Source organism: Natrix helvetica (genome assembly GCF_964273705.1).
Source record: "Natrix helvetica genome assembly, chromosome: 4".
Classification (NCBI taxonomy): domain Eukaryota; kingdom Metazoa; phylum Chordata; class Lepidosauria; order Squamata; family Natricidae; genus Natrix; species Natrix helvetica.
The window spans coordinates 82,535,229-82,549,186 of NC_138550.1; the positions used below are offsets into that span (position 1 = coordinate 82,535,229).

A 13,958-nucleotide genomic window follows, 5' to 3' on the forward strand; every position below is an offset into this window, starting at 1 on the left:
GATGTAACTGGTAGCAGATAGTGTATTTTAAAGGAATTGGTTTAAATAAGATGCTTGTGTATCACTAGTACGGTGTTTCTAAATAATTACCTGTGATAATTTATTTGCTTTTAATCAAGAGCCTTTATAGTATAATACATAATTGTACCAAAGAAAGGAGCACAAAACTACTTCATTCAACAACTCCCATTTTCCTTCAATCATTTGTAATTCATGGAAGAAAAACTGGTGCTCCGTTATTTTGGGGGGGGGGGGATTTTATTGTAATAGGCTTTTGCAACCTACTAAGCAATGAGATTTTGTCCATAGAAACTCAGCATCTCCAATGGAAAAGTACTTCTGTTTTTGTCTTTGTCTTAAAATACTGAACTATTGAATATCACTGCTATTGCTACTTATTATTGTTACTCAGAAGTATTCCCATTACTACTATTATTATTATTCTGCAGCATACAGTGATCTTGGATACTACATCATTAACAAGTTGCATCATGTTGACGATTCTGTGGGAAGTAAAACACGCAAGGCCTTCCTTTATCTTGCAGCTTTTCCTTTCATGGATGCCATGGTGAGTCTGCTAAAGAGATTGCTGTCTTGTTCTTGGAGATCTTTTAAAATAGTGGGTTTTTTTTTTACAGCTTTGGTTTATTTAGGTTCTATAGTTTGTTCCACAAAATTAACTTTGTTCTATCTTCTTGTCTTTTTTTAGTACAAGCTCAGCCTCTTCAAAGATGTCTATAAAGGCCTTGTTTTTTTTAACAAAGATAACTGCCTCACTATCTATCATTTATTTCACAAGTAATTATTACATAAGCCCTTGTTTTAATGGACCTTATTTGAGTGGGCTTCAGATACAGTGGTCAAGATCTGTCTGTTCACTGTAGATGTCTGCTTATATAAAATTCTGTTTGAATTTAATGGACATTTTGCATTAACAGGTGCAAAATGTTTACATTCACAGTTCAGTATGTTGAGGGTTTATTTTTATTATAATTTTCAGAAGTTAATTCTCTCCAGTTACTCTGGTCTCATTCCTTGACTGTAATTCAACAAATGTCCACTCTCCCAGTCAGTTTAAAGAGTTTGCTTATGTCCCAAACAATAATCAAATAATTATACATAACTTGATAGTAATGCTGTATATGCCTGTATCTATAGTTCATTTTGTATGTTTATGGAATCTTTCCCAGATCATTATAAGGGGTAACCTTTGTAATTCCTGACTAGTAACCATGCTAGGCAGGATAGAAATTGTAATCAAAGATCTGGCATTCAAGGCTAAACAATGTTAACCTGCTAGAAAGCATTTTCCCATCTTAATGTACAATAGAATGAGATTCATACCTTTGTGAACAGAGAAAGAAATGATGGCTTTTAGTGTTTGTTCCATTGCACCAAATATTGTGGTTGTGCAATCTGTGTTCATTTTACTGGTATTCCAGAATTGAAACTCATCCCGATTGATGATCTGTTTTCCTTCCTTTTTGTCAGGCTTGGACACATGCAGGCATTCTTCTGAAACACAAATACAGCTTTCTGGTTGGATGTGCCTCCATTTCAGATGTCATTGCTCAGGTAAGAATTTGTTCAACTTACAACTAGTGCTTCCCAACTAGTTGGGAAGGGTGCAGTTAAATGAATACCATTTCCATGTTTGAAAAAGTATTTGTTAATTTATATGTTTCAACATGCATGAATTGATGCTGAACATTCTGGGCTGCTGTTCCTGGACATTGGCAACAAGGAGCTAATATTGAAACAAAATCACTTCTCACTCTTAAGGTCTGTGTCTTCCTCAGTCTAAGGTCCTCTACCAGACGCCTGGAGGTTTGAGGTCCTGCATAGGATCTTAGCTGTTCCTTGGACTGCAATCTTCTGGACAGGGAGATTTCTGAGATTTATTGGAGCCATTGTCCCAGCTTAGGAGTCACAGACCTGAGTGCTCCTATCACGAATGGGACCATTTTGGCCTTTACTTCTTTAGTTCCTCCTTTGGGACTTGGGACTTCTCCAGTTTCTCATAATCCTTCTTCCTGATACTGCTGTCACTGGGCGTTGCTACATCTATTGAAGACTAGACACACACACACACACACACACACACACACACACACAAACACCTACACCCACAAATATACATAATGTTACTGATCTCTATGTTTATCATCAGCATGTTCTATTATACTATAATGTTATAATTACAGTGTTGTTGCTTAGCTCTTTTTTGTTTGTGTCATAATAGCCATTAATGACTCATCTAACTGTTAGATGGTGATAAAATGGATGCCGTTAAGTATACTTTTGACTGTATTTAAACTAATACTATAATTCAACCTTTATTTTTTCCCTACTATTCTCTCAGACTACTCACACAATAATTTTGGGATCGGAAAGGCAACCCAGAGAGATTTTCTCTGTTAGTTTTCAATCGCACCACAGTTTTACGGCAGAAACCTACAAATTACCACATCCTGAATATGATTACCTCAAAATTTCTGTTTTAGCAATTGGTCTTTAGTGCACTTCATTTTTGTTTCTTTCCCTAATACTCCAATTTAACAGGTTTTCTTAACAGGTTAAAAAAAAATCTTAACATGATCTTTCAGCTCAGTTAATGCTTTCAATGCATATCAAACAATATATAAAACTAAGTGGATAGGAATGTAACAGACTGCAGTACATTTGCTTAAATATTCCATTAAATCGTAATCACTCTCATTAAAGACATTAATTCAGTAATTCATTAACTAGCCCACATGGATGTTATTTCTTTCTTTCTTTGGAGATATGCGGAATGTGTCAAGATTCGCATGCATTAGCTGTGAATTGTAAAGTTTTCTCAAGAGAATCATCCAAACCTACTTTATTGGTTATATTTATTTGAAGAGTTGCTCTTTGCAATTAAAATAATTATACTAAATATAAAGAGTATGCCATCAGATGGAAAGGAGAGGGACATTGACTATTCTTGTTCCATTCTTTAGCTTTTAAACGCAATTGCTAAACTCTGTTCCCCAGACCATTGCGAAAACAATTAACTCTAGTTTTTATCTGTGTTATGATTATTCGTATAATACGTTGTATTTTTACATCCCTGAAAATCCTGTGAAATAGAGAGAAAATAATCAGAATTATCTTGACTCACACAGATAAGCAGACTACTACAAAATGAATAAAAAATTCAGGTTTAAACTGTGTAAAAATATGTGCTCTGTTGCATAATGTACTGCATGTATTCTGGTTTCTCTACAGATCATTTAGAACCCAATATGCCTTTTAAATATCAGTATTTTGGAGTCCTAATGAAATCATTAATTCATTTAATTAAGCAGAACTCTCAGTTCAGCCATTCATCAGGAATATTGAGATAACCTGTCTTACAGAAATGTTGCAAAGATTGTTGAGCTAAACTTTCAATCAGGTTGCCCTGTTATTTAAAACTTCGCTGTTCTTGCCATTTATCTCACCCTATGTGTTTTCAGGTATCTTTAATGAGTATAACATTTTAAATCATGCATGGAAGTAGAATGAGATCTGTATTAATGCAACTGTTTCCTTTTTAACCCTCTTGCCTATCTCCAATTATTGGTTGTTCTTATTTCACCAGCACCATATTTTTTCCACCATATATGTTCAGGTTTTTTTTTTAAAAAAAAACATTAATTATTTAAAATGTAGGTAATCCTCCACTTACATCTACAGTTGTTAAGTTAGTTGTTTTCCCAATTTATCAATCTTTTTTGCCATAGTTGTTAAACAAATCACTGCAGTTGCTAAATGAATCACACAGTCATTAAGCAAACCCAGATTCGCCAATTGACTTTGCTTGTCAGAAGCCATAGGAAGGTTGCAAATGGTGACCCCATAATCCTGGGATGCTGCAACTGTTGTAAATACATGCCAGTTGCCAAGTAGTTTGATTTTGATCACACGACTGTAGAGATGCTACAACAGTCTTAAACGTAAAGATTATTCTTTTTGTCGTTTTTTTCAGGGCCATTACCTGTCATTTCAAATTCATTTCTCCAGGTGTGTCTATACTTACAGCTTCTTGATGAAAATATTGGCCAGATCTTCTTTAATTAAAATGTTGGTTCCTTTGAGTACAATTGAGAAGATGGGGACATCTCTGATTTTCAAATACATCTATATAATAAAAAGGAACAATTTCTTAAATTAATGTGATAGACGTGTAATAGAAATCATTCATTAAGTTATGTTGTTATTTCTTGTAAAGGTGAAAAACCAATATATACGATCTGCATTGAGCAACTTCAGAGATTATAACGAAGCCATATCTCATGTTTGGAAAAAGATGCCCCAAAAGACTTAGCTTTCTGACTGTCCTACCTGTTCCCAACTTAGCTGTCTTCCTCCTCTCTCTTTTTCTGGATAGGTGGTTTTTGTGGCTATTTTACTACACAGTCACTTGGAATGCCGAGAGCCACTCCTCATCCCAATCCTGTCTTTGTACATGGGAGCACTCGTCCGATGTACCACGTTATGCCTGGGTTATTACAGAAATATTCATGATATTATTCCTGACCATAGCGGGCCAGAGATGGGAGTAAGTTTGGATAAATTAATATGTTACCTGTACAATTGCATCTAATACATCCATTTGTATTATAGCATTATAGTTCAAACTCTGGTAATGCTGCTTTAGATTTTAAAAAAAATTTTTTTTTACAGAGATTGAGTACTGTAATGTTGATTTCTTTAAAAAAATCGAAAACTTTCTAGTATTTCCTGTTAGCTACTAAAGGATGCTTTTTAAAAAATGTTCCTTAAATTTAATTGGTATTTTGCTATTTGATAGGTTTGAAAAATGTAATGAGAAAAACAATCCAGTATAAAAAATATATAGTAATAGTAAGTAATCAATTGTATTTAGGAAAGTTCCTATAAAGATGCCTGTGGGTTTTTGTTGAGTACAAGACTACCACAGTTACATACTCATAGCTAGGCAATGGCTTCAATGTAACTTATTCTTTTCTAGTTTCAGCAGCATATGTTAGGTCATGTATATATAAGGCCACTTGATCATTCTTCTCCTAAATATCTCTAAAACCAAAGTATATATATTGTGGTTCTGTTTCCAATAGTTTTTGTCTCATTCTTATTTGTATTGACACTAAGAAACAAATCAGCATCAAGCCAAGGAAATGAGCATAGAACTAAAAGAAATGCAGAACCAATAGTGAGGTGAAGAAAGTCATTAATCTTTGAAGATGTTTCTTTGCAGAAAAATGTATGAGAAGAACTGTCTTATAAAATATCACATTGCATAATTGTAGCTAAAGTACAATACTTTTCTTTAGTAAATTCTTAAACATGGTTTGAACAGTAATACAGTAATATTTCTGTATTTCCATAGGAAATATTTTTTTAAGAATCTTAGTTCCTTTTTATTTATATGCTTAGGAGCTTTTTAATACTATTTCTCATCTCTTTCTTGAAACTGTCTGAGCATTTGTAAAATAATTTCTTTAGCTCCTCTGATGACTGTGCTCTGGTTTTGTGATTTAACAACACTGACTTTTCTCATTTTATCTGCAGGGAGATGCTACAATAAAAAAGATGCTAACTTTCTGGTGGCCTTTGGCATTAATTTTGGCCACGCAGAGAATCAGTAGGCCCATTGTGAACCTCTTTGTATCCCGTGATCTTGGTGGCAGTTCGGCAGCCACAGAGGTATGAGTCCATTTCATTTTCTAATATTTGTTCCTAATAGCAGATCTATACCATATATTCCGCCATATAAGGCGACTGGGCATATAAGACGACCCCCTACTTTCAGGCACCCATGAGCCGGCTGAAGGCCTCCGTGCTGCCGGGCTTTCATAGTTTGAGCTCAGCGCCTTCCTCCTCCAGACCTCCAGCCAGATTTTACTAAGCCATCCCAGTGCTCATCCATCCACGTGCCCAGGTGAGGAGCGCCAAGGTTATCAATTGAAAGGCTGGCTCCTGCGCTGGTGGTAGTATGGCGTTTTGCTTCACTGCGTTGCTTTTTCTTTGATTTTGGTTTTTTGGTATACCTGGCCTATAAGACCCCCGATTTTTGAAATAATTTTTTGGGGTTAAAAAGTTGTCTTATACACCGGAAAATATGATATTTATGCAGAGATCTGTTCTTCGCAGAAGAACTATTTTTCCTCCCAGTCCTTTAAAAACACATCACATCAAGCTGTTGAAAATATATTAACTTTCCATTGGTAGCTTACCCATGCTACTGGCTCTATTGGATTTATTTCCTGCAGTTCCTAGCCAACATGACTTGACTTGCTTTTCTCGTTTCTGATATTATTAGGATCCCTGAAAGACTTTACAATCAAAATTGTTATCAAGTCTTCTTTTTTATTTAAGTTTGCTCTCTCTAGTTTTTCTGTGTGATTTTGATTCAGGAAAAATGCAATTGAGTACTACTTCCTTTTCACTTAATGAAGAGGGATGCACATCATTTTTTTTTTCAAATTGAAGATTACACTTGGTCTTTGCAGGTGGGCTATGTTCCCAAAAGTTTGTGACCAAAGAAATAGATGGAGATTAAAAAAAAAACCCTACACTGGATTTTTTTATTTGTACCTGAAAGAAACTTTATATATGTTCCCCAAATAACTTCAGTACCTTGACTTGAGGCAGTATGGGAGCTGCACTTTTTCTGTATATTCTTCCTTTTTCAGAAGAAATATTAAATTAACCTTCTTCCTTAGAAGTAAATACGATAATTGACATGTATTCAATGTAAATTAAATAAATTTATATATAAATATATTGAAATGTAAAATTATTTAAATTTATGAAATGCATGTTTATGGAGATTCTCAGCCATCCAGATCATGATTGTCCCAAAGGTGATTTTTCAAAAGGCAACTGGACTTTCTGTTTCCCTTAGAGACATTTCACTTCTCATCCAAGAAGCTTCTTCAGTTCAAGGAAAAACAAAGGAAGCCCAATTGCCTTTCAACAAAAGGCAACCTTTGGAATTGCTAAACACATATTTTGTTGAATTTTTTTTAGAAAATACAAAAATAATGTTCTCCTTTTGTCATTAAAAATTGCGATTGGTTACCAGGTTTCAGGGATCTGTGGGGGTCATGTCCCAGGCTTTTCAGGGAAGGTATCCTGTAATATTCCCAATTCCAACCTTTGAAGTTTTAATCTAAATTGTGGTACAGGTAGTTCTTGGTTAATGACCATTCAGCAACTCTTCAGTGTTACAGTGGTGCTGAGTAAATGGTGGTTACGACCAGTCCTCGAAGTTCAAGTCAACCCTATGGTTACATGATTGCAATTGCAATCTGGGTGCTTGACAACAGGCTTGCACTTACGACAGTTGTAGCATCCAGTGGACCCGTGATTACAATTTGTGACCTTGCCTGCCGGCTTTCCACAAGCAAAATCAGTGAAGAAGCTGGAAGGGAAGGTTGCAGCTTGGTCACATAAGTCTATCCCACTCATGCATCTTCCCCCAGTCCCTCTGCACTCATGTCACATGTCATTGACCATAAACACCTTCCCTGGCCATTCAAACATCCTTTCCCACCTGGCAGCAGCCATCCCAAGCCAGACCACACTCATGTTGTGTCTCCCCACACCACCCACACATCCTCTGAGCATTGCTGAACTTGTGCGACACCATCCTAGCCACTCACATACCCTCCACAACTACTTCTGTACATATCCTCCACCCTGCAGCAGCCACCTCAAGCCCTGCTACACTCACCCTGCACCACACCAACTACCTGCACCCCCTCCCTTTCCCACCAACAGCAGCCACTTACCTGCCTACTTGCCTGCTTTTGAGACACCTGGGACTTACAATTTGCTATTTGCCTCTGACTTTTGATTGTTGGAAAAGGGCATGAAATTGTGAGGAGGTGCTCATTTAAAAACAGCAGTGGGGAGCGAGGTTGTCATTCCTAAAAGTGCAGTCTTGTGACATCATGCTTTATGGCCATATCACTTACTGTCAGAAATCCCACTCTCTATTGCTGTTGTAATTAGACGACTACCTGTAGAGAATAACTGCTTTTAAAGAACCTTATCTTAGTTGCAACACGTATCCTGCAGATTAAGGAACAACATCTAAGAGAAGACGAATAGTTGTAATCATGTCTACTGTACAAATTGCCGTATTTTTCAGAGTATAAGACACACTGAAGTATAAGATGCACCAAGATTTTAAAGAGGCAAAAAAATTTTTTAAAGGTTTTGCACTCTGCAGACCTCCCAAAAATGGCTCATTTTTTTTACAAAAATGGGCCATCCCCCCCCAAAGGGCATTAATAGCCTTTAGGAGGCTTGTAGAGTGCTCTTGGGGCTGGGGGGGGGGCAAAAAAAGCAAAAAACCAGCCCTTTTTTGCTCATTTTTGCCATCCCCATCCCCAGCCCACAGCAGCACTCTGGAAGCCTCCTAAAGGCCATGAACGGTCATTTTTGCAAAGGGGGCGGGGTTTCAGGAGACCCAAAAATGTATTCAGTGTATAAGACGCACCCAGATTTTCACCCTCTTTTTTGAGGGAAAGAGCTGTGTCTTATACTCCAAAAAATATGGAAATGACAGCTTGAACATATTTAACCAGATGGCTTCTGGTCTTGGTATGTAAAATATGCTCCGTTAAGTAAAATGAACTTTTCCTCTAATGGTAACTAGCTTTAACAGGACAAATCTGTATATATCACACACTGGGGGGAAAGTACAATACTTATATTTCCAGTCTGTGAGTTATAAATCAACCTTGTTTCCTTAGCTGCCAAATTCTGAGACTGTTTCCTATGAGTGGAACTGCCCCCCTTCCCCCACCAGCAGTTTACCTCCAAATGACCCTCACCTGATGTAACCTCCCCATCACGAAACCCTCACGGATGACTCACACCTGACCCATCACAAGACTGTCATTTGACACACCCATACCTGAAGCTGTTATAAACAGAAGAACACTGACATCCCCTAAACTCCACTGAAGATGTTATCTAGTCTTCTAATGAAGCATTCCGAAACCAACCCCACCCTCTTGGAGAACAAACCTTCATTCTCAACCTATACCCGAGCTACAGATATTTTCCACTATTGCAAATATGGTACCTGATCAGATACTTAGAATTCTGCCCCACTATGAAGTCACACACATTTATAGGATCAGTATAAATGTACAACCTTTATTCTAGCATGGTATTTAATATAATTCTGTTTCATGGAAATGAAGACCTTTGAGGTTTTATCTAATATACTTGTTTATCAAAGTAATGTAAAGAAGTAAAATCTAGAATTAAGATATTCAGCATGTACTTAATTGAACAATTAATTTATACTGAGTACAAGTTGTGTAGTATTTTAAACCACCCATTTGGACATATTTTCCGTTGTGAAGGCAAAGAATGCCTTTCAACATTCTCTTGTTGAAATGTGTCTCATCTTGTCAGCTGATAACTGACTTCATTGGTGTCTATTGTTCATGTGTTCTGATGCTTTCTGTTTCTGAAAACATCGTTGCTAAAAGAGAAAGCACTGGTAGTGCTAACAGTTTGGAAAATCCTGGCACACAAGCAGAGTGTACTGCAATTCTCAGCTTATAAATGCTGCTGGATTTACTTGATGGGTGTTTTGGGCCCAGTTCAGTTTTAATACTTCTGAATTTCTAACCACAGCTAGACTATGAGGCATATGTTGCTGGCTCATATATTACTTCTCTCTTACATGCAAAACACCTTTCAAATATTTGAAAAAATAAAATGATCTATTAATTCAGAGTACATTTAGGTCCCATGAATTATGATTGAATATCAGAAAAAGCTCCTATTCATAATCGCAAAAAGCAATTTGAGTGTGCACTTGTTTAGCCAGGAAGGCAATGGACCTCTTCACTGGCTGTATTCAAGCAGAGTTGACAGCTATGAGATATTTTTTTAGTTTATATTCCTGTACTGAGCAGAGAGTTCAACTTGATGGCCTAAACTGTTCTTTGCAATTCTGTGAAATCCATTTCCCTTTTTCAAACGCAACATTGTAATTGCCTAAATAACCATGCTGTGTATCACAATATTTATTTACACTCCTGAATGTGCTTCCTAGAGACGTGTGGTGCTACTTTGCATAGAATATTTTAATTGGCAAGCTTGCCTTAGAATTTATTTCTAAGGCATAAGATTATATTGTTATTGTTTTCTTAAGTAATTTCCCTTAGAACAAAACTGAAGAGATGAATACACTTGAGATAAAATTTGCCCAGTGAATTTAAAATGGAAGAATAAGGTTTTGAACTTCCACCCTGGAATGGACAATAGAGGATGTTTTTTTCAAAACAGTTTAAATGTGATTAAGAAAAAAACTATTCAAGTTTCTGACTGCACAAGATATGGGTTCTTGATGCTTAAACCAAAAGGCCTGTCCACTTTGTTTAAAGAATCTTGAGTCGATCCTAGTAATTGTGTTCATGCTCCTTTACTACTAAAATTTCTAGATTGATGTAGTTTAGATATAATTACAATGCAGCCATATTTGCTTGTGTTTCTAGTCATGATTTCCAAAACATAATTCCATAGACAGTATCGTTAGGTAAGATATATAAATATTGTCCAATCACTGAATATCTTTTCATTACTGATTACAACATTCTCAGTGTTTTATTCAGTTCAGCCCCTGCTTTCCAGATCTCAGTTGGATCTTTCGTTGTACAGGTGCAGATTAACATGTTTTTGTGGTATATGTTTTGAGAAATTCCATGAAAATACAAGATTACAAAATTGGGTGGGGGGAGGGAGACTTGCATTGCATTGGAATAGCACCACAAAAAGATGTCAAAAGCAGGCAGGTATATGGACCAAATGCATGGAATGAGCTGAATGTACCCCCATCTTTTACTCATGTTTAGTAGCCATGTTCCAAGAAACTATCAAGAGGGGCTTAAGGGAAAATAATTAGATTTAATTAAAATTAAGTTTAGTAATGAGTTTCAATTTTGTGTTCTCTCATGTTCCAGGATAGCTGTGAGAAGTTCAGAGGTTCCCGTTGCCATTTTTAGTTAATCATATGCTAGTGTATCACAAATAGACTAAACTCTCGTAGAAACAAAACACTCCATAAATCAGAGTTTGGTTTATTTTTACCACAATTTTGAACAGTAACTCTCCATTAACAATTCTGCCACATTTCACTAGAGAATGGTCATCAAATCAAAAAGATCTACTTGATGTGGGAAAATGCAGAATGAAGCTGACAAAGTATATATATTTTGAAGCAGTTGAGTTAGAATTGTTGCAACTTAGAATTTTTCTGCAGCTCCAAATCAATAAACTGAGTTCATATACTATACCCGGGATGGCGAACTTATGGCACTCGTGCCACAGGTGGCACGCGGAGCCATTTGTCAGGGAACGCAAGGCGTTGCCCTGTCAGCTGAGTTCAGCCTTTTTTAAAGCCATTTTTCGCCCTCCCCAGGCTCCAAAGGCTTTATAGGAGTCTGGGGAGGGCAAAAACAGCCCACCCCAGAGGCCCTCCATGGGCTTTAGGAGCTTCCCTGAAGCCTCCGGAGGGCAAAAAATGACCCTACAAGCAAACCGGAAGTCACTTCCGGGTTGGTCGTCGGGTTGTTTTTAGCCCCCCAGAAGCTCCGGAGGACACTCCTGAAGCCTCCGGAGGGCCTATAGAGCTTCTGGGGAGGGTAAAAAAGCATGCAAAAAATGGGGAGAGTGCCTGTCATGCACGCCTACCCGCTGGGGGGTGTCACATATTGCATTATGGGTGCGGCATGCCCACGCACGACCCCTCTGCGCTCGCCCCGCTTATGACATGCAAGCCAAAAAAGATTCACCATCAATGTATTACACGATGCTGTGGTCTGCTTTAACTGCTTTTTATTAAACAAGTGATATTGTACTAAACCATAAATCCTCTAATTATGGGATTGACACATATTAAGCCAACATGAAAGTAATATTATGACTTAATATAATATGTTAATCCAGGTATTCATTTACTTAGTGCCAGTTGTTTGCATCTATTGTGGTCATGAAGCAGGTGCATGCTTGGCAGTCTTAAAATACTTATGGTCTCACAGTAATAGAAGTATTTGAATATTAGGTAAAAAGCAGGTTGCCTCTGAAGATTTGATCTGTAATCTTCTGTCTTTCCTTCACACTTTAGGCAGTTGCAATTTTGACAGCTACGTATCCAGTGGGACATATGCCATATGGCTGGTTGACAGAGATCCGAGCTGTTTACCCTGCTTTTGACAAGGTGAGCTTGTTTTCTGTGTTGAGAGCAAATCCTTAGTTTTCCTTTCAAATGCAGTTTGAAATAGGCTTTGTGAGGAGTGAATTTGAAAAAAAAAATAGGGAGCAAACTAGTTTCTGTCAGTCTGATTGCTTTTCCTGATACTGTCACATATACATGGATCTTGCTCCATCCTGCTCAAAAGCTCCACCTCTTTTATTCCTTACAAAGTGATTGGAACAATGACCTCCATGCCCAAAGGTTAATCCTTTGTTTGCTTAAGAAATTGTTTGCTTAAGGTAATTGTTTCTCTGTTGTGTCTCTATGTGTCAACAAAGGATGGAGCACAAGGATAAAATGGAACATAAAATGAGCCTCTGTGCTGGGCAACAAACTTTCTCTTACACTGTACTATAAAAGAGCAATTGAGGGTAGTTTTTTCCCTTGAGTCTCTGACTTACAACTAATAAACTAAGAAAATGATGCACAAAGATGGGTATACAAATGTCCCTCAGCTTCCTTTTATTGATAGCTCCCTTTAAGAATGACATCACTGCTTCAACTGTTTTGGGATGAACACTTCTTCTGTTCTAGGATGGAGCTGCTTCTGTTTGAGAAGCTCCATCTGTCTAGCTAGATAGAGGGTGGGTTCAGGGAGAGAGAGATGGTTGCTTTTTTTAACATTTGCATAGTGATATCTGGAATTTCTTTGTGCAGAACAGAACATCAAGTCACTTAGTATGTGTACAAATCATTAGAGTGAATACAAACCAGATGTTCAGACCTTCATTGTCTTTGGGTTTCTTTTATTGCTAATTAGAGGTAGGATAAATCAGAGTTCAGTGATTTAGATCTTCGGGGAGAGATGAGAGGATATTTCTCTATGAAAACAACTACTGTTATATAGATCAGATTGGACTTAATAGATCTCTAGGAATCTGGAAACTTTTGCCTGAAAATTCAGTAGGCACATTATAATAAGGCAGACACCCCTACCATAATAAATAAATAAGAGCTTACTATATTGTGTGTTCAGCATCTGCAATAGCATCTTGCTGCATCAAACTGCAGGGCTGGGTTTGGATAAATTTCCATTAAAGTGTAGGAAATTGGAGATAAGATGGAAAAACAGAGAAGGTTTAATGATCCCTAACCAATTTATACAACAGTGACTGGCATTGAAAAACAACCTCCCATTTCTTATATGTATTCGATTTAGAAGTTACATTCAATGGCAGTAACCAATCAACAAAGAAAAGTCCCACTAAGTCAGTGTTATCACTTATGCTGCAATATGTTCGAAGGTACTGCTCTGTGGATATGTGAAAAGCTTTAATTTATTGAATGGAAGAGATCCAGCTCAGATTCAGAGGCCTGTCTATATATAGGATCCTAATTATGAAATACTGCAAATGCACTTCTGTAAACCTGTGGGATGCTGTTCGTTTTGATTCTGATTAGAAAGAAATGATGTGGATCTATAGAAAGCAGCTTTACGAGTTTGTGGCTGCAATCTGCAGTAAGCAAAATTACAGCCAACTTTTTTTTTTTTTGGCTTCTTCATCATGCAAGAGCAGCAGTATGGGTAGTAAAACTATGGCGTTACTTCTAGAAGCAAAGCCTATTTTCTTGGACACACTCTCATTGTATTCTTGCCAGTAAAGAATTTACTTTCTAAAGTTTTAAATTCATTTAAGGAATGCATAAGTAGAGATTAGGTTGACAAAATCTGTTGATTTGCCCC

At 37.1% G+C, this 13,958-nt stretch overlaps 1 protein-coding gene across 1 annotated transcript in view; it reads left to right on the forward strand.

The window, feature by feature from the left end:
- Positions 1–13,958, forward strand: part of ANKH (ANKH inorganic pyrophosphate transport regulator) — a 125,532-nt gene that overhangs the window by 92,865 nt on the left and 18,709 nt on the right. Inside the window, exons 3-7 of the mRNA XM_081950258.1 lie at positions 450–568; positions 1,492–1,575; positions 4,397–4,567; positions 5,560–5,694; positions 12,146–12,238. Of these exons, the coding sequence (XP_081806384.1) occupies positions 450–568; positions 1,492–1,575; positions 4,397–4,567; positions 5,560–5,694; positions 12,146–12,238 (602 nt within the window). The remainder of the gene's footprint in view (positions 1–449; positions 569–1,491; positions 1,576–4,396; positions 4,568–5,559; positions 5,695–12,145; positions 12,239–13,958) is intronic.